The sequence below is a fragment of the Ovis aries genome, chromosome 18, assembly GCF_016772045.2.
Source record: "Ovis aries strain OAR_USU_Benz2616 breed Rambouillet chromosome 18, ARS-UI_Ramb_v3.0, whole genome shotgun sequence".
NCBI lineage: Eukaryota > Metazoa > Chordata > Mammalia > Artiodactyla > Bovidae > Ovis > Ovis aries.
This window is the reverse complement of record NC_056071.1, coordinates 66895146-66922951: the sequence shown is the minus strand read 5'-3', so window position 1 is coordinate 66922951 and position 27806 is coordinate 66895146. Positions and strand designations below refer to the sequence as shown.

The following is a 27806-nucleotide window of genomic DNA, read 5'->3' as shown; positions in this document are numbered from 1 at the left end:
CAGTCCCTGCTGGGCTAGCCTTGTTCTTTATTGGCCAAAGTTTCTCCAGTCTTGGCAGCACACACACATAGGGTGGGGGCAGTGCAAGGGGCCCACAGGTCAGTGAGGAGAGATGGCAGCCCCTCTGGCCCCTCAGCCTGGATCCTGGCCTCCCCTCAGCCCAGTGGGGCCTGGAGGAGGGGGCAGCAGTTGCAGGCCAGGTGTTTTGTTGACGAAGGGACCCCAAGGGCAGCCCCCTCCCCACCTCAGGGCTGGAGGTGCAGGGATGGGTGCCGATTCCACGGGGTTCCCCCTCTTCTGAGTAGAGGGGCCCTGGCTCTCCTGTGCACGGCCAGACAGCCTGCCTCTACCCAAAGGCCCTGGGTCCTCTCACCCACCTACCTGTCCCCAGCTCGGCCACACAAAACAGTAGAAACCCACAAATCATCCCATTTCAGTTAAAAAAACGACTGCTTCAGCCCAGCTGAGTGAGTTGGGGGCAGAGCTGTGGAGCGGGGGCTCCGGTCCTCCCTGGCTCCGTCGCTTCGGCGGGGAGGTCTGTGAGGGCCTATCCCCAGGGTAATCTGGGAGCCAGGTCACAAGCTCGGGGTGCCCCGGATGCAGCTACTTGGCCCGCCCGCCCTGGGTGGTGCATGCCGTGTGGGTCGGGGCTGGGCAGTGGCATTTAGGAAGCAAACCACGAGGGCAGGGGCGTGCAGTCAGGCCAGGGGGCGCCAGGGGGTCCTGGCCTCAACGGCCCTAGGCTCCGAGAGGCAGTGGTGAGGCCGGGTAAGGTAAGGCACGGAGTCTGGGCTTCCTGGGGGCTGGCCCAGCCTGGCCCGGGGCCCCGCCCAGCAGCTCGCCCAGCAGCCTTGCCATGGCTCCTCTCACTTGGCTCTGGACCTGGGCCTGAGGCCTGTGGGGAGAGGAGAGGACGTGATCAGAGCAGCCTGGCCAGGGGCCGCGGCACGGTGCCCACCCCAGAGGCCTTTTCTCTGGAGCAGCGAGGCGCCCCCAGGCGGCAGGTGCCAGCTGACCCCCAGCAGGCTGGCTCCCGTCCACCCGTCCGGCCCGTGGTCGCCAGGCATGCTTCTCGCCTGAGACGGGCGGGCGGGCTCTCCGCGGTGTCCTGTCCCCGAGTCCCACCCCGGCCACACTCTCCGGCCCACTGTCGCCGGCTCTCCCCGGGGCTTGCTCGGCCACTTCCCCACCAGCCCCTCGGTGGGGACCTCCCGTGGTCTTTCTGCTCCATCCTCGGGGCACCAGCACCGCCCCAGGCCCCCAATTCCTGCTCCTGTGCGCACCCAGCGCCCTCCACACTCCCGAGTCCAGGGGCTCTTGCCTGGCTGTTTCCCCCAAAAGCCCTGCTCTCCTGGCCCCCACGGACCCATGCAGCTCGGGGCCTGGGCACCAGTGCTCGGAAGAGACAGATGAGGACAACCAGGGCAGAAGCAGACGGTCGGCCACTCCCGCTGGGGCCCTGCCCCATGAGGAGCCAGCAGGCAGGGCCCGGCCGGCGGGGGTGGACAGATGGAGGGGTGCAGCTCTGCTTAAGAAAGGACCCGAGGCGGCAGCCTGATGCCTCTCGTCCCGCAGCCACGGGAGCACAGACCACCCGCCCCCGACACTGCCCACCAGGGCGAGGGCAGAAGGGAAGCTCGTGACAGGAAGCACGGAACAGGAGCCACAGTGCAGACCGCGAGCCACCCCCGGCCTCGCCCACCGGCTGCTCACGCACCCCAGAGCGAAAGCCCCACTCGGGCCGCGGAGGGTCTGCCGGAATCACCAGCTGGCCTCTCAGCTGGTGTCCGTGCTCTGAGCATGGGGCAGACAGGCCCACGAGCCCCTCCTGCCGTGCTCTGGGGAGGACTCCTGTCACTGGCTGTGGGTCCTGCCCCCAGTGCAGTCTGGACCCGGCGGGGGACCAACAGGATGCCCCCAAAGTGACTTGTGTCTTCAGCGTCACGCGAGACGGGGGGACTGGGTGTGCGGTCCTGGCAGGACCTCGGTCCAGAAAAGCAAAGCAAGGGCCACAACAGGCAGACGGAGGCGCGGGGCCGCCCTGAGGATGCAGGGGAGGCCGGCTCACCGTCCAGGTATGTGGGGGGGGGGGTGGCTCTGACCTGGGGACCAGGAATGAGCCCAGGGGCAGCGAGTCCTGACGGCTCAAACTGGTCTGCGAAGGCGCATGGGGAGGGGGTGTGGGTGGGAGAAGGAAGCAGATGTTAGCAATTTTCCTATATTTTGCATGTTTTTGAAATTTCAAGGTGAACAGTAGATGGTGTCCACTGGGGATTCCTTGCAAATTTTCCTTCAACTTGAGTTTTTTTCCAAACAAAAAGCTGGGGACACAAAGAGGAGGGCCCTTCCTCCCTCCTAACCCAGGGATGAGAGGCCCGCAGGGGCAGTGGGGGCAGAGCTCGAGGGAGCTCAGACCCCACATTGGGCTCAGTGATCTTCACCAGACAGCAGTCACATGTGGCTGCTGTCCCCAAACCCACAGAAGCAACCCCCAGGGTCCCCCACACCCAGGGCCAGCAGCTGGGGCTGCAAGGCCAGATCCTGGCCCTGAGGGCTGTGCAGGGCTCCTGTAAAGTGAAGGCGAGTGTGTCAGAGCAGAAAGCCCAGCTGGGAAGCCCCCAGGGGCGACCCCTGGAGCAGAGAGAAAGGCTGTGCCCAGTGGCCAGAGCTGCCCCGGACCACACCCCTGCCCCAGCCTCCAGCACCTGCTAGACCTCGCCTCGAGTCCGGCGGGCAGGAGGTGCATGGAGAACCAGGGCCGCCCTCGTGGCAGCTCTGGACCCCGCAGGGCTCCCAGTCCCCGTGTCTGGTCATGGTCCACAGCCCAGGCCGGGGCGCGGCGAGGGCCCAGACCTGTTGCTCTGGTCACACCTGTGAGCTTTGTCAAAGACCCCAGCTGGCCCGCCCACTTTCAGGGGTTCTGGGAGGCCCAGAGCCCGTCACCGGGGAGGCACCTACAGGCCTCTCCCTAGGTCTCCTCCCCACTAGAAGGGAGGCCTGAGCACCCCTGCAGGGGCGGGCAGCCTGCCTGCCCTTCGCTGGCTCCCTGGGGATGCGTGTGGCTCGCACCAGGGCCAGAGGAGGGTGCCCTGAGGACAGACTCGGGGAAAGGGGAGGCCCTGTGGGCGGGAGTGAGCCAGCTGCTCAGGCAGGAGGGCCTCTCTCCCACCCTCAGCGCCCTGGAGCCCCGTTCACCTGTCTGCAGGCAGCAGAGGCCCCATCTGCCCCAGGAAGAGACGAGAAGGCAGCTAAGCGAGGCTCCGAGAGGGCAGGAGGGGAAGCCGGGCCCCAGGAGGGTCCCGGGGAGGGCCGGGGGAAGCGGTTAGTGTTCAGGAGGGCCGGCGCGGGCCTGGCCCTGCCTACAGTTAGTGCTGAGCGCCAGGCGGGTACCTACCTCATTGGATCACACAGAGCCTTTTTGTTTTATTATCGTCAGGGTCGGGGGCAACCTCTGCTTCCAAATAAAAGAAATGCGCTCAACAGCTCGTCCCTCACAAGCGACCCTGGACTCAGAGTCGGGGCTGGGCCGCATGGACGCTGAGCTGAAGTGCAGCCATGCCCCAGGCCCCCCGCCACAGCCGGCTGGGGTTGGCATCACCAGGCAGAGGTAGTGGGTTAGGGGTGCAGCTGCCAGGCGGGGCCCTCCCAGTGCAGGGACACTGCTGTCTCCTCTGCGGGAAGACCGGAGGGGCGGGCGGGGAATTGCCCACTCTCAGGGGGCAGCGGCCGGCCTCAGGGGAGGTCCAGGCTCCGGCGTGGGATGGATGAGCTTGGACCACGTGTCGACGCCCCCAGCCCTGCTTACTCGCCCACCCGGTACCCCTGCTCCGCAGGACAGGGAGGGACAGGGAGCCTGAGTTACCTTCCTGGTTCCTGGAGGGGCGTTTCTTCCTCCGTTTGCCTGTGCCCTTTGACGTCCGGCCCTGAGCCCTGGGGAGGGTGCTGGACCCCGACGAGTCAGTCACCGCATCCTCAGAGAAGGACCTGTCCAGGGAGGTGTCCAACGAGGAGTCTGGGGCCGTGAGCTCCCCATCCTCGTCCTCATCAGGGCCTGCAGCGGGGAGGCCGGCGTGGCGGCAGTGGGCAGCTGCATCCTCCGGGCCCTCATCTGTGCTGCTGGCCTTGGCCTGGCGGGCACCCAATGTGGCCGGGGGCTCCTCAGCGTCTGGCCTCAGATCCATGGCTTTGGGGGGCTGGTCACTGAAGTCGAGGGGCTTCAGGACTTGAGCGTCTCCCAGTACCACTGGCCAAGCCCCTGCAGGGGGCTGGGGGCCCTGGGGGTTCTCCATGGGCAGGAAATCACTGGCATCTGTGTACCAGGAAGAGCGCCTCTCCAGGGACCCAGGGCCACCCGTCTCTGATGAGTCTCCAGTGGGCTGGAGGCTGGTGGGAGTGGCATCCGCGAGGTCCCAGCTCTGGGGCTCCCTGGCGGCTGCAGCGTCCAGACCAGGCTCAGAGCTGGGGGGGCTGGCACCTCCCACGGCATCCCTGGTGGCGGCTGTGGATGAAGTACTGGTCAGTGGAGGGCACGGGCCCCACCCCCTGAGTGATCCCAACCCCCAGGGCCCTGCTCAGGATGTCCCAAGTCAATACCGCCTGTCCTGTGAAGCCCCCTCCCTGAGAAGCCTTCCCTGGTGGGCGAGTGGGTTCCCACGGGGCAGGCCTGGGCCCTGGTTTCCATGGTCTGTACCCAGCGTGGGGTATCAGGGCACACTGGGCCCACGGCGATGACATATATTATTCCTGCCCCCAGAGCCCCCAAGGCAGCCTGGCCAGGAGTGGAGGGTCCCACTCCAGGGCCTCATCCCGCCTCCGCCAGCCACCTCAGAGACCCTCTGAGCCCCAGGGCATATGTCAACGAGCCCATTGGCCCAGCTCTCCCGCCCGCCTGGGGGCCAAACAAATGGCTATCACAGCAACCAGGGAACCCTCTGCTGCAGCAGAGATGTGTGCAAGGAACATGGGAGTGAGGTGTCCCTTATCTCAGGGCAACAGGGAAGAGGAGCAGGCTCACCTGTGCAATCAAGGAGGGCTTCCTAGAGGAAGGCACTGGGCTGCAAGGATGGTGGGAAGGGAAGGGGGACGGGAGGTGGTGGAGGGTCTCACCAGGTGCCTTGTTCCTCGGGGGGTCGGTGGTGGGTGCCCTGCTGGCCACCTCTGCGTCCCCTCGGCCGCGGGCCGTCTTGCGCAGCTGGAAGCCCTTCCTGATGTCAGCCAGCAGGGCGTCGATGACACACACCTCTTCCTGCTTCCCGCCTCCTCTCCTGGCTGAGGAGCCCAGAGACCTTCAGGGACACTGCCCAGGGTCCCCAGAGCCCCCGAGAGGGAGGGGTGGTGGCTTCTCGACTTTCGAGGAGGGCGGAAAGGCCACAGCCGAGACGCGGCGGTCCCCAGCCGCCCTGCTGCCCGCTCGCCTCACCTGCCTTGCCGCCCACGCCCCGCGGCCTGCGGGCCTCCTCCTCCGCCAGCTGCTGCTTCCTCCTCTCAGCCTTGGCCGCCTGCTCCTTCCGATCCTTGTTCTCCTGCGGGAGGGACGCAGTCCGTGACCCCAGGCCTCCGGCACCCCAATTCTGCCTGCCCTGCTTGGAGACAGCGGCGACTGCAAACCCACCACACATCCTCCCACCCACCTTCAGGGCGCGGAGGAAGAGATCCCGGAAGGTTTTCATGGTGCTGAGCGTGTCCTCCAGGGACAGCTGCTGGGCATCCTCACACAGGTAACTAGCCAGCTCCAGCTGCTTCTGCTCGATAGCCTGGAACACCTGCTCCAGAGCCTGTGAGTCTGTGATGCTGGCCTATGTAGGGGGGAGGCGTGGGTGGGGGTCAGGGCCTGGGGGGCCAGGGGGCGGGGTCAGGGGCCTGCGGTGGGAGGGGTCAGGGCCTGCGAAGGGTCAGGGGCGGGGCCAGGGCGGGGTGGGGCGGGGCCAGGGGCCTGTGGGGGGGGGCGGGGGCGGGGTCCGGGGGGGGCCTGCGGTGGGAGGGGCGGGGTCAGGGGCTTGCGGTGGGAGGGGGGCAGGGCGGGGTCAGGGGCCTGTGGTGGGAGGGGTCAGGGCCTGCGAAGGGCCGTCCGGGGGCGGGGCCGTCCGGGGGCGGGGCCGTCCGGGGGCGGGGCCGTCCGGGGGCGGGGCCTGGCCAGGGCCCCACCCACTGTCTCAGGTGATGCCTGCTTGGGAGCCTCTGGGGCGCTGGGTTCGGCCACAGCAGGACGGCCTCCAGCACAGGCTCTGCAGGCAGTGGTCGCCAGGGCTCTGAGGGCCGGGGTGCTGAGCCCTTCAGCCCAACATCAGGCGAGACCCCTCAGCTGCGGAAACCGCCTGGGGGCCAGGAACAGGGGCTGTTCTCCTACAGGGGCCCTCCCTCTTGCTCTCTCCTCCGGGCTCACCCGCTCGGCTAGCGCTCCCACTTTACAATAGACCCCAGGCCCAGCAGACACCCCAACCCTGGAAAGGGCTGTGTTCGCCCATCGCTCGCCTGGAGGCGGTGGGCGTACTGCTCCTGCACCTCCGGGACGGAGGAGGACACCTTCCGCTCCATCTCCAGGAGCTTCTTCAGGTTAGTGCTGGACTCCGAGTGGACCGCATCAAGGTTGATCCTGAAGGCGCCAGTTGAAAGCTGCCGTCCAGCCTTGCTAGGACAGCGGGGCCCCCGGACGGCACACCCTCAGGGCAGTGGCCCCCGACAGCACACTGGCTGCCAGAGGCATGTCAGAGGTCTAGGATGGGCTGAGCAGTGTGGGCTCAGACGCCCACCTGAGAAGGTGCTGGGCGGGTGGTGTCAGGACAGTGACCCTGTCGGCTCAGCCTGCCCTCCTTGCCTGACTCTCTGCAAGGCTCAGCCTCCCCAGGACCAGAGAACCTTCCATGGTGGCATGGAGCCGGGCTAGCCAGTGCTGAGTGTGGACCCTGCCCTCCCAGAGCCGCCCCTGGGCTATGTGACCCCACAGCCCTGACCCTACTTCCTGGGGCCTCAGCTTCCCTGACTGTACAATGGGGGCAGCATGGACATGGCATGAAAGTCAGCCTTGTGAGGGGGTTGTGCTAGACCAGCCCCTGCTGTGACCATGGCTGGGTCACTCTCCTTCCCTCTAGGTTGCACAGGGGCAGGCCACAGTGGACACAAGGTCCTGTGCCAAAGTGGGATGACTGTCAGGCAGCAGATCCAGGGTCCAGGGCGGTGCCCCAGCACGGGAGCAGCCCAGCTGAGCCCACATGCCCTGGCTGGGGTGTGGGTGGGGGAGGGGAGGCACCTACCCTGCAGCTCGGGCGGGCAGCTCCAGGTCCTGGGGCAGCTGCAGGAGGTCAGGGTGGCTCTCCTCCACTTCCTGCAGCATGACGTGTCCAGTGAGGCCCACTGAGGCCACACACCCAAGGCCACCATGCAAGCCCCACCCTCGGTAGCTCTGGTCCACGTCCCGCCTGACTGCAGTTCTCACAGTTTTGCTGTCCCGGGGTTGGGGCGGGACAGGGGCTGGTCAGAGTGGGTGGGGGCGGCAGGGTGAGGCAGTGCTGCAAAGGGGAGACCTGGGGGGCTGGGCGGGGCCCCCGAGGCCTCTGGACCCGTGTGCTGCACTCAGGAGGCCCCCCCTGCCGGTACCTCCAGCACGTGGTGCAGCAGTGTGACCCGGCTCTGCTGGGACTTGGTCTCTGTGAGCTTCAGCAGCGTGCTTATCTTGAATCCATCGGCGTCCCCAGTGTGGCTGCCCTGCGAGGGGAGGGCGGGGAGGGAGTCCCTTGGCCTGGTGGAGGGGTGGGGTCGGGGGTCTGGGAGCAGTGGCGGGCTGGGTGCTGTCCACTCACGTAGTTGAGAAAGTTCCCGATTTTCAGGATCAGCTGGCAGAAGACCGGCAGCCGGCGACTGGTGAGCAGGCCTGCGGGATAAGGTCCCTTCATGCCCCGCCCCCCCGGCCTGGCCCCCAGGCTCCGCCCAGGGTGGGACAGGGGCGCGGGGCACGAGGGAGGGGCAGGACGGTGGAGCCCTGACCCCAGGAAGCTTGGGGCGTGCCGCCAGCAGCACTCCCTGAACCCCAGTGCCCGTTCTGTGGGCGAGGATGCTGAGGGGACCTTCTGGGACCTGCGGCCACCTTGGCTCTCGGCCCTGTGGGCGAGGTGACAGGGATATCCCTGGGTGCATGCCCAGCAGAACCGGGCTGTGCCTCGGCGGCCAAGCCCGTCCACGTCCCTGCCGCGCAGCTGCGGTGACTCCCTGGCTCCTCGCTCAGGGAAGGTGGTGTGTGTGTGCGCGCGTGTGAGAGCGTGTGCATGCGTGTGTGCACCCGGGCATGTGAGCAAGCACGTGCACGCATCTGTGTGCGCATGCGTGTGCGCCTGAGTGCGGGAGCATGTGCGCGTGGGCCAAGAGCATGTGCCCGCACAGGTGTCTGCACGTGTCCAAGAGAGCGTGTGCACACGTGTACATGCATGTGACACCGGTGTATGTGTGATAGCACACGTATACGCACACATCTGCACGTATGTGTATGTGTGTGCACCCGTGTGCATGCGTGTGTCTGCACGTGTGCACGTGTGTGCGTGTGCACACGTGAGCGTGTGGGTGTTTCTGAGCACATGCACGTGTGGGCACGTGCATGCACATATGTGTGAGAGCGTGTGTGTGTGCACGCCCACATGGCATGTGCACACGTGACTGTGCATGCGTGGCACAGCCCTCAGGACCGGGCGGTGGTCTGTGGGGAGGGGAAGCTAGGCATCCACAGGCGCCGTCCAGGGCCAGCCCGCCCAGCCCCGCAGCTGCACTCACTCTCACAGGCGGCGAGCAGCAGCTGGGCCTTAGGCCGCACCATGTCCAACACGACGGCCGTGCCCTCACACAGCAGCATGCACTCGATCCGAAGCTGGTAGCTGGGGCGGCAGAGCAGGAGTTCAGGCTCCAGTGGCCCCCATCCACCTGCCTGGGGCCCGCAGAGTCCTCAGCTCGGAGCTGCCAGGGGTCTCATGGCCTGGCCTGGTTCAACAAGCACATTCCCAAGCCAGGCCCCAGATGGGATCAGGCAGGACTGAGAGGGCTCAGCAAAAGCACTTTGGACAAGCCCGCAGGTGCCAAGGACAAGGGCAGTCACCCTCTGTGGGACAGTCCCCTCCTAGAGCAGAGGGGTCACACAGGAGGGCCTGGGCTGGCCTGCAGGAGGCCACGGAGCCCTGCCCACCACCCACCCCCACGATGTCCCTGGCCTGGAGGAAGGGCTAGACCCCACAGGGCCCCTTGGAGGGCCCCAAGGCTGGGGCTGCACCAGAGTTGTCAGCCCCCAGCCTTCACGGAACCCCAGGCAGGGGTCTGCACAGCCCAGGCCCAGCTCCCGTCCACCCCCGGGGCTGCCGGCTCACCAGGGGATGCTCAGCAGGAGGAGGTAGAACTGGTCGGCGCTGGCGAGCCTGGCCTGATCCTCCGTGAAGGAGCGCAGGTTCTCAATCTGCGGGAGGCGCCCACACGTGCTCGCTGCAGCCCACTCACAGGCGCAGCTCTGCAGGAGGGGCCCGGGCTCACCTGCTGCCCCGCTCACTCACCTCGTGCTTCTCTGGAAGGAGCTTGAGGAGCTGCTTGAGGACCTCCACGTCAAACTTGGTGCTGTCCCCCGCCCGGATCATGGCAGTGACCTCCTCGTTGGAGCTGGAGGGGCGAGAGGGTGGCGGTGGCCGAGGACAGCATGAGCCACAGCCCTTGGCCTCCTGGGACCCTGCCTGCCTGGGATGGCCCTGGGCCCACAGCCCCACGCCGGTCATAGCAAGCTTTCTCCTTCCACCTAGGGAGTCTCAGGGCACAGAGAAGGCGGGCCACCTGCCCAGGTCGCGGCTGAATGACGCACTCCCCAGCTGCCAGAGCGCCCCCTGCCTCCTCCTTCCAGGGGGCTGCTCAGGACAAAGAGTGAAGGCTGAGCAGTGCCCAGTGAGCTCCTGCGCAGGGCACCTGCCGCTAAGAAGCACTCAGGGCAGGGAGGCAGGGCCAGGTCCTCAGCCTGCCGCAGCCACCACTCGTCTGTGGCTTTAGGGGGTCCCTGCCATTCTCTGGGTCTCATATTCCCCAGGGAGGCTGGACTGGTGGTCTCCAGGGCCCCCAGCAGGAATCCTTTGCCGCTATTATCTGACTGTCTGCAGTCCCCGGGATGGGATGTGCACTTCCCAGGGCGGCCTGCAGAGGGCACTGCTGAGCCCAAGATGGGCCACGGCAGAGGCTGGGCTTCTGACCCATCGAGATCCTGGATGCTCACCATTTAAACTGCTTTAGGAAGATGTTGAGGTTCAGGCTCTTCTTGGAGTCCAGAAAAGTGATCTGCAAAACAGCCCCAGTCCGTCAGTACCTGGAGGGCGGCTACGGAGCCCTGTCTGAGCCCCGGCCCCATCCCTACCTCCTTGGGCTCCTTCCTGGCCGGGGCCACCGCCTGCTCCTTGGGTTTGGCCGTGGGGAAGGAGAAGAGCCGCTCGATGCTGGAGAAGTCGGGCTCCACCACCTCGGCGTCGGGGCTGCTCAACGTCGCCCACATGGAGCTGTGCTCTGTGGGTGAGGGGCCTCCAGTCAGGCTCACGCCTGCCCCCCAAGTCCAGGGGCAGGTGGTGCAGGCCTGGAGGGCTGGCAGGGGTGTCCTGCCTGGGGCCCAGCCCAAGGCAAGCATACAGCAGGCACTTGATAAATGCCCAGCTACAGAAGCCCTCCAGCTGATGCCACGCTGTGTACGTGCGTGCGGGTGCCCAGGGCCCTGTGTCCAGGCTGGCCGGCGACCTGGCCTCTAGCCACCCTTGGCCTTGACCTTCTCTTGGCATCAGCACGCCCAGCCCCTGGGCCCGCGCAGTGCAGGGCCCCAGCAGCAGAGACCCGCAGCCTCCAGGGGGCGTGTGGGAGCACAGGGGCCGGCGGGGCGACCCCTGACCTGTCCCCGCCCCCTGCCCCGGGAGGGAAGCCGTGCGGGCTGGGCCTCACCGCGGGCCACACTGGATGGCAGCTTCTGCCAGTTCAACTTCTTCATGCGCAGGGTGGGAGGGTTCACGCGCCGGTGCCGGGGGACCCAGGCCGAGCCCAGGCCGCTGTCCACCTGGGCCACGATGATCTCCTCCACGTCGCCCGCGGCAGGAGGCCCGGAGACGCAGGGCAGGGGCGGCGGCGGGGGCGGGCCCCCCAGGCCCGGGAGGGGAGGTGGGGGCGGTATGGTCCCAGCAGAGTTAGGCAGTGGGGGCGGCGGGGGCGGCGGGGGCGGCGGGGGCGAGGGGAATGCAGCCCTCATGCTCGGCAGGGGCGGCGGCGGCGGCGGCGGGGGAGGAGGGGGAGGGGGCGCTGGAGGGGGCGCGGTCGCGGGGCCAGGGAGCGGGGGCGCCGGTGGGGGCGGGGGTCGCTCCAGCTGCTCTGGGGCTGTTGGCTGCGGTGCAGGCCCGCGCTCGCCCTGGATGCTGGCGACGAGAGGGCTGCCGAGGGCCGCGGCTGGCTGCTGGCCACCCAGGTCTGCTGTCGGGGCGCCAGAGTTTTGCGGGGAGCTGCCCCTTTGGCTCTGGCCAAGGTCGGCCTGGGTGCTCTTGTGGGCCTTGTCCAGGGAGCGGGGGCGGGGTCGCCCCTTGATGGACAGGAGGCGTTCAACCATCTCCTCCAGGGTGCACTCTTGGCCTGGGGTGGGGACGTCCGGTCTCAGGATGGGGTCAGGGGCCAAGGCTGGCCTCCTCCACCCGCAGGCCGAGAACCCCGTCTGCCCACCCGCCTGGGGTCTGGGAGGGGGACGCAGGCTGGGGCTGCGGGCTTGGTGCTCCTCCCCCAGCCCCGCAGGCTCACCGTCAGTGGCCAGGAGCACCGCCCGGTTCACCAGGCTCTCCAGGGCCTCCCAGAGCAGCTGGCTGGAGCGGAGGTTGGGCTCCAGGTGCAGGAGGCCCTGCAGCACCGAGAGCAGGTGGGCAGACGCAGGGGAGCAGCTCACCTGGGGGCGGGCGAGGGGTGCGGGTCGGTGGGCGTCACCGCCCGGGCGTCACCCGCCGGCCTCCCCGCCAGGGTCCCTAGGCCCCAGGTGGTGGTGGTGTAGTCGCTCAGTCGTGTCCAACTCTTTACAACCCCATGGACTGTAGGCCCTGGCAGGCTCCTCTGTCCTTGGGCATTTCCCAGGCAATACTGGAGTGTGTTGCCATGGCCTTCTCCAGGGGATCTTCCCCACCCAGGAACTGAACCCAACTCTTCTGCATTGCAGGCGGAGTCTTTACCAGCTGAGCTGCAAGGGCAGCCCCGGGAATGAGTCTGAGTTAGGGCTCCCCGATGGGCACACTGGTGACATCAGGGCCAGGTCAGCGCGGTGGGGCTACCCGTGCCCTGTGGGGTGTCAGCAGCACCCCTGGTCCCCGCCCACTGGAAGCGCCCCTGCCCAGGGTGACAGCCCCAGTGTCTCCAGCTGTTTCTGGACGGCCTCTGCGGACCCCGGCCCCTGGCTGAGAGCTGCCGGGTTCAGCGAAGATGGGGCCTGGGCTGGACTGGAACTCAGCTCTGTCTCAGCCTCTCACTGTCCCAGCATCCCCTGGGACCACCCCACAGTGGCTGGGCTGCTAGGCCCAGGACCACGCAGCCACCCTGTCCTGCTGGGTCCCCGCTCCAGGCTCCTCCTCTCCAGACCCCTACCCCTGTGGGCTCAGGGTGTGGCTCTCGAGCTGCCTGAGGTCCAGCAGGGCGGGGTGTGAGCGGGGCAGGCCCTCGGCCCCTTCTGAGCCCTGGGCCCCCACAGAGTCCTGGGAGGCGCTGCCCGCCGCGTGCACCTTGTGGAAGAGCGCGGAAAAGACCTCCTGGTGGCTGTTGACGTCGATGCCGCCGAAGGCCCGCAGCAGCTCCTCCTCGTCCTCAGCCTTGGCCTCCCTGAAGGTCTCGAGCTGGATCAGCAGGTCCCCATCCTCCAGGTCTCTGGGGTGGGGGAGGGGAGGGGGCCGGGGAGTTCAGCTGGCTGCCCCCCATGCCAGCTGCGCCTCCCTGGACAGACACGCAGACCACCCTGGGCAGGGCCTGAGGTTCCCACAGCAGGGGCGGGAGGCGCGGAGATCTGTGGGGTGGGCTTCTGGGTCAGCTCCATGCCCCCTGGGACAGAAAGTGTGAGTTCTCACACTTGCAGGGAGAGCCGGCATGGCTGTGCTGCTTGGGGCATGAGGCGGAGGGCAGGGGAGCACCAAGGCCTCTGGGGGGCCCACCGAGCCTCAGCGCTGGCCTGAGCTGGGGTGCTGTGTCCACCAAAGCCAGCCCTGACCAGTCCTCACATCCAGCAGGCCTCTCTCCGCTAAGGCCAGTTCAGCCCCAGTCACATCAGCCGGGAGCCTCCTCATGGGGTGGCCCCCCCGCCCTCTCCCCGGGGGGGAGCGTGGTCCTGGTTAGGACCAGGATGGGGTTCTCAGCTATACTGGCTTCTTTAAACATCGACTGATAAACAGTCTAAGTGTGTCCCGTGCGATATCTGGGCCACACACTGATGGGACAGTCTGCGTACACTTCAGTTTAACTGCGCATCCTGTATTAAACCCGGGGACCCTGGTTCTGGGGCAGCTGCTGACCGCTGGGGGAAATTCCACAGAATGGCCTGTCCAGCTAGGGATGGCAGGCTGGGTCCTCCCTGGGCCTGGCCCCAGGATGGGGGGGGGCCTGTCAGGGCTACTCCAGGAGGCCCCCTCCCAGCCCTCCTGAAGGTGCTAATTGGGAGCCGGGTGGGGGGAGGTGTGTGGGGACTCACCGCAGCCGTGTCAGGATGTCCAGCAGCTGCAGCCCTGGGAAGGGGCAAGCAAATTACCGGCACATGGGACGCCTTCCCCTCCGCCCTTTCCCCGGCCTCACTCCCACCACCCAGTGCCCAGCTTGTGGGGCAAGAGGGGAACCCGCTCCCTCGGGTCGCTGGAGGAATGGGGCTCTGGAAAGATCTCATTGGACACACGTGGTGCCCGGGGAACAGTCACGCCAGCAGGGCCAGGCCTGGACGTCAGCCAGCCGGCCTGCCTCCCTCCACGCGGCAGCCTTGCACCGGGATCCCTCCAGCGCTACCGTCCAGGGGTCCTGAGGCCCTGTGTCCACTGAAGGGAGCGGGAGGGCAGGAGGCTTCCCAGGCCTAAGCAGAGCCCGCCCCAGGGCCCTGGAGAGGGGCGAGGGGCATCGTCCCCGAAGTGGGCAGTGCGGGCCAGGTGGCCAGGGCCCAGCGCAGAGGTCAAGGTTACCGATGAACTCGCTGCGCAGCTGGGCGCGGGCGCGGACGTCCTCGGGGCCGAGGATGATGGCGTTGACCACGCTGAGCAGGGTGGCCACGTAGGGCACGTTGTCGCTGTCTGAGAGCTCACTCATGATGACGCTGAAGCGGTACTGCTGGCCGCACACTGTCTGCGGGGTGGGGGGGGGGCGGGCAGGGGTCAGCGTGCCCCCAGGCTCCGGCCCGGCCTCCACCACATGTGGCTCACCTTGTAATGGTCCAAGGCGTCCAGAGTCAGGGCGTGGCCCTCGGGTGAGTAGATGCACAGGGCGGCCAGCAGCTCAAACACCTGCTTCTTGACCATCACGTTGGACGTGTCCAGAGCTGCCAGGGGTAGGGGCCTCTCAGAGGGGCTCGGGGCCCCCTCCTCTGGGTCCTGCCCTCCCCATGCCTGCACCCGCTGCCGGGCCCAGGCTCCCACCCTGCAGCTGCCAACCTGCTGGGCTGACAGAGACCAGGGCCCACCGCCCACATCAGGCACTGGTCTCTGGACATGCTGGCTGCCCCCAGGACCCCCGGAAGGGGTGTGGAGGCAGGCATGGCCCCAGTCACTGGGGTTCTACTCCTGACAGCCCTCAGGTCTAAGTTGTGGGCTCTGAGCCCAAGGCCCACACTGGCACTGCTCCCAGCACTGAGCCCATGTTTTCTCCAAACTCAGAGCAACCGTGTTTGCGACTCACAGCCCACGAAGCTGCCTTGTCCCCATGGCCCCTGCCTCCCACCGCACTCCCGGAGCTGGGGAAGCTCTGGGGGTGTCTCCTGGCTGACCCTGCTGAGACTAAGGCACTAAGGACTCTGCAGACAGCAATGGCTGGGCCTGAGCCGGGTGGTTTCTGGTTCGCTTGCCCACCTGGACCCTGCCTGCCCTGGAGCCCCATGCATCAGTGGGGGCAGCACAGCCTGGCGGGCAGAGCGTGCAGTGACCACTGTCCACCAAGGGCCGCCTGGGGTCTCCCCCAGGTTGGGGACTACGTCTAGCCACAGCCTGGGGAGACGCCCTCAAATAGGTGAGTGAGCCAGAGCTCAGAGGGTGAGCAGGACTCGGCAGGCACACATGGGCACCACAGCCTGAGTGGGGAGGAGGCGCCCCCAGGAGGCCAGTGCAGAGGCGGGGGTGGGGGGTGGAGAATGATGCCAGCGGGTGGCCCAGACCTGAGGAGCTGGAAACCAGGCGGAGTGGAGGGGGCCCCCCTCAGATGGACATGTTTCTGATCCAGATGACTCCGACTGCCACGGTGTGGACCGGGCCCTCAAGGCCAGAGAAACCTCAGGCTGGGGCAGAGCCTGGACTAGCACCGGGCCGGGCGGAAACGCAGGGGAAGTCACAGAGCAGAGCAGGTGACCAGGTGCAGCTGGCGGAGGATCACGCTGCAGTGTCCCGGCTTCAGAGTGGGCGGCCCGCCCCTCCCACCCTGCGCGCGTGCCCGGGCCTCACCCAGGGAGAGCTGGCGCACGTAGGCCTGGTTACTGAGAATGTACCGGATACCCTCCTGGGAGTTCATTACGGCGCGCACGCAGCTGACGCACGTGAGCTGCAGCAGGGCGTCGGCGATGCGAGCCACGCCGCGGCCCGACAGGCGCGCCAGGGCCTCCAGGAGCAGGTCCAGGCCGCTCTGCTCCAGGAACTGCACCATCCAGCCGCCGTCGCTGCCCTCCAGCCGCTTGCGCAGCCCCGAGTAGTTGACCACGGAGGGCACCTGCAGCAGCCGGATGCAGAGCTCGGGCTCGGCGCTCTCCAGGTTGGCCTCCGTGGGGTCTGAGTCCTGCGGCCCCAGCTTCTCCTTCAGCGCCGCCCACTTGCGCTGCGCGCCCTCCTTCACCGACATCTTGCTCAACTGCGGGCGGGAGGAGACGGCTGTGAGCCCGGGGCGCGGCCCAGCGAGGCGGGGGCAGGCGGTGTCCCTTGCTCCGTGTCTCCACCTCCCGACAGAGGACTCGCCTGCTGATGCCCGGGGGACCCGCTGTGCTGGCGATGCCTCACCCCGCCAGGCCTCCCGCTCCCCACAGGCGTCCCCTGTGCCAAGCGCCTCTTACACCCACCCCCCACCCCGCCCCGTCTCGGTCATCATAGCAACCAAGGAGGCCGCACCCCTGCCCTCACGGTAGGCACCAAGACCCTAGGAGGCCTCACTGGCAGGAAGGCCACTGACCCTGTGGTGCTCAGGCAGCAGAAATGGTGTGTCTGGGGCTCCTTCACCTGGACCCCAGGGTGCTCCCCTGCCCAGTGGACAGGCTCAGATGGGGATGATAGGTGGGCGGGGACAATTCCACACCCGGGGCATTTCCAGACTGCCCACGGCACCAGGAATGTGGCTGGCTCCAGGGTCACATGCAAGGCCCACTCGATTCCAGGCATGACCAGAGACCTTTGGGGAGCAGCCCTGCCAGGCCCCAGCTTCTGTGGGCTTCTGGGGGCAGGGACCAGCGTCCCCCAGGCCCGGGGCTCTCGGACACTGACCTGGATTCAGCTACAGGCAGTCTGATGGCTGCCCAGAGAACATCCCCCAGAGGGTGGGGGGTGGCCCAGGTCAGGACATTCCCAAACACTCCACTCTCAGACCAGAAGAGTGGTAATGGAGGGGAGTCTTTCTGTGTCATGACGAGAGCTGGTTGGGTCCCTCTCCTGGGGCCCAGGGCTGTGATGTGGGCCCCAACCCGAGCCCTGGGACTGGCCCAGAGGGTCAGAGGTAGCCCAGGCTCTTCTGTGACCATGTATGGTCTTGTATTTAGCATGTGAGCGGGGCAGTGTGGAGCTCCTGGGCTGGAGGCTCAAGGGGCAGGGCACGGTGACACCACTGCACCTCATGCCGGGGGGCCTCATGCTGGCACTGCCCACCCTGACCCCTGACCTCCCACCACCTGGAGGGGGGTCACGGTACACCCCCCACTTCACAGGAGGGAAATGGAGGTGGCACCCAGGGAAGCAGGGTCACGCACGTGCCCAGAGTCCCAGAGATGGAAATGGCAGAGCGAGGCTGGCCCCCAGAAGGTGGCCTGGGGCCCCTGAGAGGCTGGCGCCCACTGTGGCATCACCCTAAAGGCTGCTGGCTCTGGCCAGTTACGGAGGAGACCCCAGGGGCCAGCTGGGGCCATGCGTGAGACAGGCTGAGGGGCAATGGCCCAGGCGCCCATGCTGGGCAGGGCTTGGGGTCCCCAGCACTTGCCGTTCACTCCTGGAGGAGGCCCTCCCCCCAACCTGGGTGAGGGTCTTGGGTGTCCTCCCCTGTGAATTAGGAGACAGACGGGCCCCTGGGCCAGGAAGCTGGCCCCTCAGTTCGACGTGAATGACGCCTGTTTCCCTTCCTCCATTGATACGGGGGGATGAGCTAGCAGTGAGGAATCTGCCGCAGCAAAAATAGACGTGAGGCTTTTCTTAAATAGAAATGAGACTTTCCTGACAGACAAGGAAAGGAAGGAAACAATGAACAGGCTGGGACAAGAGCGTAAACAGGCCTGAGAGCTTGAAAATCTCAGTTGTTCTTCACCTGTTGCCACAAGCATAAAGCGCTCGCAGGTGGACTTGTCCTCAGCAGAGCTGATCCCTCTGGCTTCGCGCCAGCTGCTCTGTATCGGGCATCACCTCCCCCTCCCCTCTCGCTGTTGTTGCTTTAGTCGCTCAGTCGTGTCTGACTCTTTGCAGCCCATGGACTGTAGCCCGCCAGGCTCCTCTGTCCATGGAATTCTCCAGGCAAGAATACTGGAGTGGGTTGCCATTTCCTTCTCCAAGGGATCTTCCTGACCCAGGAATTGAACCCTGGTCTCCTGCCTTGGCAGGTGTGTTCTTTATCACTGACCCACCAGGGAAGCCCCATGCTTGTAGCATTCTACATTTCAAAAAGATCAGGAGTCGAAAACTTCAGGGACACCAGACTTGGTGATGTCAGCTGAGTTGCCCAATGTCAGCTGTGACCACTTTGAAACTTTGCAAAAGAAAGGGAAAAGAAGAAAAAAAGGCAAGCCCTTCATGAGGTCACGAAGCCTCTCCCTCTCCCGAGGCGGGCAGCGTTCCTGGGGCACTAGCCTCCGGTCTCCCTCTTGCCTGGCAAATGGTAAAGCCGCCCGTTTCTCTCCACCAAACTCGATGTTTCTGTGTTTCTTCTATTAGGCATTGGTGGACAGGGAGCCAAGATTTTGGAAACACCTGAGTTTCCGGAGCCTCCCCCCACCCCCCTGGGGGCCTCCTGGCAGTTCAGCAGCCCCTCCTCTGTCTGCAGGGGCCCCCCCATCCCTCATCCTCCCCCCTGCCCTGCAGGACCCCTGGGTCCTCCCAGGAGGCAGCCTGGCTGGGGCAGGGCGGGGGTCCCCTGACCACTGTACCCCCAGCTCCGGCCCTCTCAGCAGACCCTGGCCGAGACCCAGGTCAGGCTGCTGCAGCAGCTGGGGGGGTGGGGGTGGGGGCATGCGGGGTGTCCCCAGGGGCCCCTGTGGCCTGGGCCCTGTACTGGACCTGGCCCGCCCCACGACTGCAAGGTTTAACCCACCCTCCAGGCCCCCAGGTACTCACCCAGACACGCAGGGCCTTCCTGCTGCCTCTGCCCACCCAGGCTGGGCCCTGCCTGGGGCTGCCCCCCACACTCCCCTGGCTTCTCATCGCTGCTGCCCACCGACGTGCCCAGCTGCCCCTCCCAGGCAGCCTCGCGTTGTGGGGGAGGGGCACTCCCACCAGCACTGTGATGAGCCCGGCGGACGGACAGACAGATCTCCGCACACACTGCCACCGGCCGTGGGTGCCGCCGCTTAAGGAGTACCCAGAGCTGACCCTCCCTTCCTGCCCCCGCCTCCCCTGGCCCGAGGCCCCGGCTGCCTGGCACAGGCTGGGCAGACCCAGCAGAACTCTCCCAGACCAGCGCTCTGGCCTCCAAGTGTGTCTCCAGCCAAGAGCCCCAGGGGTCCCCTGACTCGGAGAAACAAGCTCCCAGAGGCCACCGGTCACCAGAGCTGCCCAGGATTCCCCACACACCCCTAATTCCCGGGGCCACAGGCTCACTGCCCCAAAAGACCCCCCACAGGGGAGCCCCTGGGTCTGAGGGGAGGGGAAGCCCGACTGGTGACCAGCCTGGCCTGCCCAGCTGTCCGCCTGATCCTAGGCCCTGTGTCCTGCAGCCCAGCTGCCCTGGTTGTCCGCCACCACCCCCCACGCACTGAGCCAGTCAGAGAGGGTGCAAGGGGCTCCACTGGCCACAGCCCACACAGCCCAGTGAGCACGGGACATCCAGCAGGGAGAGCGAGCTCAGCTAGGGACCCAGAGGCTGAGGTGGGTGACTTTTCCCTCTGTGATGCCTACCAGGCTGCCAGCCTTGTCCAGGGTCCACCTGGTCAGGCCCCAGGCCAAGGACATCTTCCTAGAAACATTCCCACCACTTTTCAGGATAAAGAGTGAATATAAAATGGAGCTCAGCCAGACCATATACAGACTCTGACCCACAGGGGCAGCCACCAGACCAGAACCACCAGCACCCCCACAGGAAGCAGCCCAGGACGCAGCCCACTCCCTGCGGGCCAGACCTGCAGGATGTCAGACTGCTATCTCTAGCGACGGCCCCGGAAGCCCTCCGAAGGCCCTGGGACATCCCCCCACGGCCCAGGCTCCATCAGTAACCCACAGCTTCCTGGGCTTTGTCCTCGCTTCCCACTGGGGACCAAGCAGAGAAAGCTGGACAGGACAGGACATCACCCAGCCACCGCATGGGGGCCCTCATCTCCTCAGCCGTGCAGCTCCCGAGCCCTGCAGCCCCCATCCGGACCCGGGAAGCCCCGTCCTGTAAAGAAGCTTTCTATACACAGAAAATAGTTTAACATAGTAACGCGTGTTATATAGTCAAGGGTGTGTAGGTAGCACTCTGTGTATATAGTAACCACACGGCGGTGATTCCCTGGCCGCTGCAATTCCGAATAAACAGCTTTGCCTGTTCCCTTCTGGGTGGTGACTGAGCATCTCTGCAGGGAACACTGGAGGGACTCAAGGAGGGAACCAACGTTTACGGCTCTCAGGAGCACAGGCTGTGGGCGACGGCCCTTGGGGACAACGCAGGGACCCTGCGTGGGAGGCAGCGAGCCGGAAGCCGGGCTGCAGCGGGTTTTCATACTGAAACCGGGCCTGGCGGGCACCGGGCGAGCGCGCAGGGCCCTCACGGCTGTGGTCATTCAGTCCGTGGATGCCAGGCTCTCAGCCCCGGCCTGCCCTGTCCACAGACTGAGCGCCCACCCTGCAGCCAAGGCCGGGCGCAGAGACCAGGGCTCCGAGGGACAGGACCCGAGGGGCGGGGCCTCGGGCCCAGCTCTGTTCTTGGCAGGGCCCCGAGGGGCGGAGCCGCGGCCTGGGTGGGGCGGGGCCAGGGGACGGAGCCGCGAGCTCAGGAATGTGTTCCCGGCGCTCAGGGCTCCCTCAGGCGAGGGGCGTGGCCAGCCCGCCAAGAGCTGGGCCTGCGCAGGAATTTGGAATCAGCACCGCAGGCTGAGAAAGTCTGGGGCTCCCAGGGTCCAAGTTCAAGAGGCTCAAGCCAGACCCTGTACCTTGAGCATCTGAAACGTCGGGTGCTCAGCACCTCTTCTGTCCTCCAAGCGGACCACCCCACCCTGTACCGAAACTACAGCGGACAAAGGGAAGGGCCCTTTGCAGGGGAAGCCCCCGAGGCTCTGACATTAGTGGGACGTTGACCATAGATCCTTAGCGTTCATCTTTCTTCTTCCGTTAACGTGGGGTGTCCTCTGGGAAGGGGTCATGCCCTGCCCTTCCGACTGCGGCTATGGAAGGTAGGGTCTCCCTCTGAGCTTTCCCAGGGTCCACTCACTAATCTGGGTGTCCTGCTCACCGGCATCACCCAGCCCACACAGGTGCCACCTCCTCAGACACCCATCTGGCTCTCCTGCACATGGCCAGCCTGGCATGGTGATGCTGGCCCCTCCACCTGGGTGCCCTCATACCTGGGCAGTGGTACGGACCGACAGGAAGCCACTACCTCTGCCTACAATAATCAAACTCTGTGTGTGTAGCAGGGGGCAGGGTCAAAGTTGGCCTCCCAGAGCCCTGAGACCAGCCCTTGCAGATGGAGAAGCTGAGCCGGGCAGACACTGGGCTGTATCCTGGACATACACTGAGCTGCAGCTAGGAGGCTCTGGAGGGGTCCAGGGCCCACTGAGCTTTGAGCAGCCTGGTGGGCAGGCAGCCCAGCCACGGCACTGAGCCTCTCACCTTGTGGAAGTGGCTGAGGTTTTCTGTTCCGCAGTCCCTGTTGGTGAGGGGTGCAAGGTGAGGGGTGTGGGGCTGGGGTGGGGACTAGGGCTAAGGAAGGCACCTGTGACGGGCAACAGTTGCTGGCAGCTGGGGAGACAGCTTGGGGCAGCCCTGCTGGCATCAGCACTGAGCTGGGGTGCTTCTGGGCCCAGAGCCAGCACGGCTGGGGGCGGGGCGCACAGAGTGAGCTCGTCTCCCCGGGGTGGGCGGTAAACCGGCAGGAGCGGGGTTCCGGAACTGGGAGGCAGGGGCTGCCACACAATATTTTTAGCTCCCAGAAAACCAAAATTTTTCCACTGCCTGGCAACTCTTGGATTACATTCCTGGCAGCTCCCTGGAGCTCAGGGGCAGCCCAGGCCCTTCCCGGTGGGAGGGGGAGCTGAGGCTGCCCTGCCGTGACTTCCTGTCTCCCTCCTTTCCAGAATCTCGGCGTCTCTGTGTCACGCACCAGGCCCCGAGCCCTCTGGGGATCTTGACTGACCTGGGTGGGTCACCTGCTTTGGGCTCATCCCAGGTAGGGGGTCTTGCAGACAGGGGGCCTCGGGGAGGTAACTGAGTGTCCGCCCACCGCCCACCCGTGCTTGGGCGCAGTCCACAGGGCCTCAGGCATGCAGGGTCCCATGGTTCCCTGGTCCATCTCCTGTCCACACAACCCTCCTGCCCACTGCCACCTACGTCTCCAGGATGGGGTGCGAGGCCTCTGCCTGCCAAGCCTGACTGTGCGTGAGGAGGCTGGCTGGCCACCGTGGCTCCCAGCAGCAGGAGAGAGGGGCCGGGGAGGCGGGTGGGCACCAAGACATCCAGGGCAGCGCCGAACTACGAAACAGAGACGACCACCAGGAGGCTGGTTGCACTGTGTGGGATTCCAACCACATGGAATGGGGTGTGTCACACAGGACACACGCCAGACACTAGAGAGGCTGCATCCAGGGGGAATATGGCCATTTCACCATGAGAAAGGGAGCCTGCGAGCACAGTGGCAGAAGGGGGCCAGCGGCATCTCACAGGCAGAACCGGGCTCCGAGCGGGTCTGTCCCCGGCTCGGTCACCAGGGGTGAAAGGGCAGAGCCAGGAGCCGGGTCTCCTGCGCTGTGAGTGGAGAAGGATTGGGGCCCGGGCGGGCTGCATCAGCAGTCGGGGAAGCCAGGCTGGGGCTCGGTCCCTGGTGCCCCAGGACCTGGGTCAGGTTGGGTGGTGATAGACACAGACCTCTCTGGACCCCACTGTCCTCATTAGGAGCAGGAGTTGGCGGGGGCCCCACAGGGCGCCCCTGGTAGGGGACTAACTCGACAGGGAACACTTGCCACTGGAGGCGGTGGGTGGTGCTGCCCCTGTGCTGGGCGCACTGGGAGGAGGGCCCACCCTGCGCTGGGCACTGCGGGTGTTGGGTTTTGGGGGATGGGCTTGAGGGGATCTGGGAGTCCCCCTCCCCCAGGATGAGCCGGCTCAGGTTTGGGTGCAGGGAGAGAACAGGAAGGGTGGAGGCACCCGCACCAGGAAGCCCAGCTTTCGCTTCCACCTGGCCCGCGGGCGCACAGGGGCTGCGTCTGTCCTCGCCTTCCGCTGTCACCTCCTCTCTGGGCTCAGCACTCCAGGTGCACAAGCCGGGCTGACAGGGAGAGGCCTGGCCCCCCTGCCAGTCTCGGGTTCTGATCGAGCTTCCGGGGGCCCGAGGCTGGAAGGGCGGGGAGCGGCTCGGGGGCCGACGGGGACAGTGGCCACCACTGCCACCCCCTATCGCCGAGTCAGCGGCGGCGCTCGAGGGAAGTGATGTGTGCAGGCCTGTGGTTAGAGGGTGAGGAACTTGGTGGCGCCCCGAGGGGCAAGGTGTCTGGCCACAGCGTCCACCTGCAGGCTCTGCTGGGCCGCACGCAGACCCGGGGCTCACCACCAGCATCCGCTCTGCCCAGGTTCTCTCCTCGAAGAGCAGACACAGCTCAGGGCAGGAAGCGTAGGTCCCTCCCCTGGCCCCTGCACCCTGCAGGAAAGGCCACTCAGGGAGGAGCCGCAGAGTTGGGTAAAGGAGGGCATAGGCCAGCTTCAGTCACTGACCACCCTGTGCCTGTCTGGGAGTCTCAGGGTTGAAGGCCACCCACTGCCCGCCCCAGGGGTCCCCCTAGCCCCAGCCCGCCTGTCCTGTGTGCCCGGTCCAGGCTGCCTGCCCAGAGGAGGGAGAACAAAGCAGCAGACTGGGGAGGGGGGAGGGCCCAGCCTGCAGAGCCTGGCACCGCCAGGGGCTGTGGCCAGGGCCGGGGGCAGGGGACAGCCCAGGTTCCAGCTGAGACCAGGCTCCGCTGTGGACCAGCCACGTCCCCTGGGCACGGACCTCAGCACCTCTGGCCCTGACTCCTGTCTTTACCCAGGGACAAGCAGGTTGATGCCACCCCCGCCCCCCAATCTGCCAACAGATCCGTGGATGCCAGCTGCAAAGCAGGCCCACCACTGCCAGAAAGCACGGGCCCCTGCCCACTGCCGCCTCCTCGGCCGGCTCACCGAGCGACGCTGAGCGGGAGGGTCACCGCCTTCCAGGGCCCCACTCAGCACTCCTGAGCCTCCCAACCCACGTGGCGGTGCCAGCAGCCCGACCGGACCGGGCGAGCAGGATCCTGAGTGTTGGGCGTGAGACGCTGCACGCTGCTCTTTGCCAGGCACCAAGGGCCAGGCCCAGCCTGGACTTGGTTTTCACATCTGTAAAATGGCCAGGATGCTGTCCAGGGACCTGGGTTGGCTAAGCCACTGCCGCCTGCACAGGGCCGAGCCCGCCTGGCCAGCTCCCCCTCTCCTCTCAGAGATGACTGCCCAGGTCCTGGCCGTGCCTCCATCACTGCCGCCTCCATCTGGACGGCCTCGTCCTGCCCCCGGGGAACAGCCCAGAAGCACAGGGGCTGGGTGGGGGGCATGGGTGTCCCCAAAGGGGGCAGCAGCTGGTCTGGGTGCCCCGGGCTGGTGCTCTCAGGCCATTTATCCTCGTGCACGTGGAGCGGCAGAGCCAGGCAGGAAAGGTGGATGGCCAGTGTCCCCCGCCGCCCCCCGCCCCTGGGGCCAGGGAAAGAGCAGATGTCTGCTTCCTGGCTCCTGCGCGGGCGGCCGTGCAGAGCTGTGCGTGAGCAGAAACGGGGACGCTGGTACAGGCGCATGGGTGAAGGGAGGCATGCTCCACACTGAGGCCGCATCCCAGGGTCCCAGACGACCCAGCACCAGGCCAGACGGAGAGACTGAGGCCCCCTCACCCAGCTGGGCAGGGCCCATGCTGGTATCCACGCCCAGACCCACTGGCATCGGCAAGGATCAAGGCCAAGCTCAGGAATGGAGCAGTGCCTGCCCCAGCAGCGGGCTCTGCTGGGAGAGCGTGTGTGCGTGGGTGTGGTGGGGGGACCACCACTGTCTGCGGGGCGAGGGGCTGGGCTGGCCTCTGCCCACAGCAGCCCAGTGCGGACTCCGAGGAGCCCTGGGAAAGCACCATCCAGGCTGTTCGGGCGGCCAGAGTGGGACGGCCCTCTCCGCCTCCCCGACCCACAGCGCACAGCGCTCACCTGAGATGCTAGGTCTCAGTGGCACCATCTGCAGAAGGGCTGCAAAACACGCTCTCCTGCACTCCCCAAGCGTGTTTTCAGGCTGGCCTCCCATCTAAGGAGGCCGCACAGCCCCTCCCGGGGGTCTGCCTTCCCTGTCGGGTGGGTCCAGGCACAGCCTGTGGGAGCAGGTGGTCCCCCAGTTCAGCCTCCTTCCCCATCAGGCCCCAGGGTGCTCTGATGGGGACTCAGCTCGCCAGGTCGGGTGCTGGAGGGTTCAGGACTAGCCCATGAGCAGAGGGATGCCTGAGCGAGGCCCTCAGGAACTGCAGCTGGAAAGAGTGGGGATGAGGGAGGGGTGGGGAGGACGGGGGCTGCAGGAAAGTGGCCTCGCCCTCGCCCTCAGCCCTCAGACAGCTCAGGGGGGGCCCTCCACCCGTGCCTGCCCCCTCCCCTACTCCTAGGAGGGTCCGCTGCCTCGAAGAACATGTGGCTCCCGGAGTCCAGCGCTGCCATCTGTCTGCAAGGGCTGCTGGGCTCTGGAGTCACACAAGGGGGTGCCCCGAGGGTGGGCCAGCACCTGCCCTCCACTGCAGGCCCAGGGGCAGGGGGCGCTGCTCAGCCAGGACGAAGCTCCCCCAGCTCCCAGAGCATCGCTGGCGGGACCCTGAGGCGGCTGCACGCACGTGCCTGCTGTTCCTGGGGGACTGCGGGGGTGACGAGGGGCAGGGGGCCGCCGGCCTCCAGGTGCTGGATCCCCCGGCTGCCTACTTCTCTCCCGCTCGGGGCAGTGCTTCCCCCATGCCCAGCGTGGTGAACGCCGCAGCCCCTGTAGAGGCTGGTGCACACAGGAGGGGCTTTATTGGCCCCTCTTTCCAGGACGGCAGGCACTGATCCCATCAACCAATGACCCCGTCTCGGTCTCCTCTTCCGTGAAACACAACCAACCCTCCCCCGGGGGCGTGGCAGTCAGAGCAGGTGGGGACGTTCAGGCCAGCTCACTGGCTACTCTCCTCCACTCATTCAGCCCACAGACCCTCAGGCGGTGGCGGGGACTTCACCTCTGGGTTTCCCCTCTGGCCACCCTCACAAGCCAGGGGCTCAAGCCCACCTCTGGGCACACTGCTGCCCGGGTCCAGGCCAGGCCAGCTAGTTATGCCTGAATACAGGGCCATGCCCCTCTCACTGCCCAGGATCCATCCCTCCCTCCCACCACCTTCACGAACCAGTTCACGTCTCCAACCCGGGAGACAACTGCACTTTGACGAAAGGCAAATGGAGTCTATTCAGGGCACAGCTTCCCGGCCCGGTTTAAGGGGGAGGTATGTGCAATTAGCTCCGACAGCCCGTCAGCACCTCCACGCAGTGGGGGCCTCACCTGGTGGTTAACTCTCTGTCACGAAGGAGCAGAGCCTTCGGGGGACTGGCCACCTGTGTTGGTCACGGGAGGGCAACCCCACCGGTCACCTGGGTTCACACCAGCTCCGCCTCCACCCGCACCTGCCCTGATGACCTGTCAGCTCCAAGCTGGGCGCTGGCAGCTCCTGGGAGGGTGGACCTGGGCAGTGGTCGGAAGGGGCTGACGGTACCAACTGGGCTTTGAGCAGAAAGTTGATGCTGGGCTGGAAAGGGGTGGGTGGGAATGGTGTGAGGTCTCAGACTCCAGACTGCGACCGAAGGTCCTGGCAGCGGCTGCAGGAGGGCCGCAGCATGCTCGCCACCCCCCTGCCCCCGCCCCTGCCCCGGGCAGCCATGCCAGGGAGTCTAGGGCTTTGCTCCAAGTCCCCAACTCCTCCACTGCTGGGCGACATAGGAGGTCCAGGCCTGAGTCACTGTCCCCACTCTGTGGGTGAAGATAGGGAAACTGAGGCCCTAGAAGGCCAGAGTCCTGGCCGGTTCCCATTGCCAGAGGGAGAAGGGGGAAGGGCTGGTGGGGAGGGGACTTCCCACTACGATCCTGCATGGGTGTGCCCGACCTCTGGCCTTGTTCCTGATTCCTGGCTGGGGCAAGGGCTGGGCCATCACAGGGCCTCTGACTCCTGGTGTGTCCGGCTGGGGAGGGGCAGCCTGGGGCCTCAGGGGTCAGGCGGGCACAGCTGGGGGTGGGGGGCGGCACAGATTCCCTCCTGAGGTTGTGGTCACTCGCCAGGTTCTTCCCCAGTAAGGGGTCCCAGGGTGAGGCTGGAGGAGCAGGGGCTAGACTGCCAGCCCTACTCTGGAGAACGGAGGGCAAGGCCGGGGCTAAATCCCCTAAGGCCTGCCTGAGGAGTGCCCAGGACGCCTGCGCCCACCTGCTCCCCAGCACCTACAGACCCAGCAGCTCAGATGGGGCCGAAGGCCACCGCGTGCCCAGTGTCACCGGGCGGCGGCCGCGAAAATGAAGTTTATTTTCCCAACTGTGGCTGATTCATGGTCAGGATGTGGCAGCCGCAAGGCGGGGGAGACCTGCCGGCACTGGATAGGGCGGCGGCCCGGCCGGCCCTCGGCCCACCGCTCGCGGGCAGCGCGCGCTCGGGCGGCGTCTCCGCGCCGGGGCCGGCAGTCTGGGGCGGGGCAGGAGCCTACGGGGCCGGGGCGGCGCGGGATCCCCGCCGGGGAGCCGGGACCCAGCTGCCCTGCGCCGCGGGGCTGCGGGCTGCCACCCGGGCTGCACACGCCGCTACCCCAACTCCGCTCCCGAGCCGCAAGCGCCCCACGGCCCCGACTCAGTTTCCCCGCGGCTCCCGGCCGACCCAGAGGGCGCGGACTTACCAAATAGGGACGGCGGCCGAGGGCGGGGATGGGGCCGGCGTTTGGTCCGGGTCGGATGAGGGGGCCGCGGGCTGCCGGCCCACCTTGCGGCTCCGCACGGCTCGGGTTCGGGCTGGGACTC

The 27806-nt window shown here is 66.6% G+C and overlaps 1 protein-coding gene and 1 long non-coding RNA gene across 6 annotated transcripts; one reads left to right on the top strand and one right to left on the bottom strand.

The window, feature by feature from the left end:
* Positions 1 to 10: 10 nt before the first annotated feature.
* INF2 (inverted formin 2) lies at positions 11 to 27806 on the bottom strand. 5 transcript variants are annotated; one of them, XM_042235608.1, is made up of 24 exons: positions 27686 to 27806; positions 26435 to 26556; positions 15624 to 16023; positions 14397 to 14512; positions 14160 to 14319; positions 13685 to 13718; positions 12729 to 12870; positions 11767 to 11908; positions 10930 to 11604; positions 10361 to 10506; positions 10223 to 10284; positions 9522 to 9624; positions 9342 to 9427; positions 8758 to 8858; positions 7797 to 7867; positions 7594 to 7701; positions 7251 to 7321; positions 6472 to 6592; positions 5631 to 5795; positions 5420 to 5522; positions 5107 to 5268; positions 3863 to 4498; positions 3395 to 3451; positions 11 to 895 (listed from the first exon to the last, which is right to left on the bottom strand). In XM_042235608.1, the coding sequence occupies exons 3-23, from the start codon at positions 16012 to 16014 to the stop codon at positions 3396 to 3398; spliced, it is 3651 nt and encodes a 1216-aa protein (XP_042091542.1). In that variant the 5' UTR covers positions 16015 to 16023; positions 26435 to 26556; positions 27686 to 27806; the 3' UTR covers positions 11 to 895; position 3395. The 5 variants fall into 5 exon arrangements, with proteins under 5 accessions (XP_042091542.1, XP_042091544.1, XP_042091539.1 ...); XM_042235610.1 differs by having other exon boundaries at positions 26448 to 26556; XM_042235605.1 differs by lacking the exon at positions 26435 to 26556.
* On the top strand, positions 11279 to 19962 carry LOC132658098 (uncharacterized). Its single transcript, XR_009597161.1, has 3 exons — positions 11279 to 15195; positions 15406 to 19442; positions 19557 to 19962. It is a non-coding gene; the product is annotated as an uncharacterized LOC132658098 (long non-coding RNA).

Coding starts and splice junctions, on each gene's coding strand:
- INF2 (XM_042235608.1), bottom strand. CDS start 16,014: ATGTCGGTGAAGGAGGGCGCGCAGCGCAAGTGGGCGGCGCTGAAGGAG. Junction 14,513..15,623: donor CGTGCGCCAGCTCTCCCTGG/GTGAGGCCCGGG, acceptor TACCCCTGGCAG/CTCTGGACACGTCCAACGTG. Junction 14,320..14,396: donor ACGCCTTGGACCATTACAAG/GTGAGCCACATG, acceptor CCCACCCCGCAG/ACAGTGTGCGGCCAGCAGTA.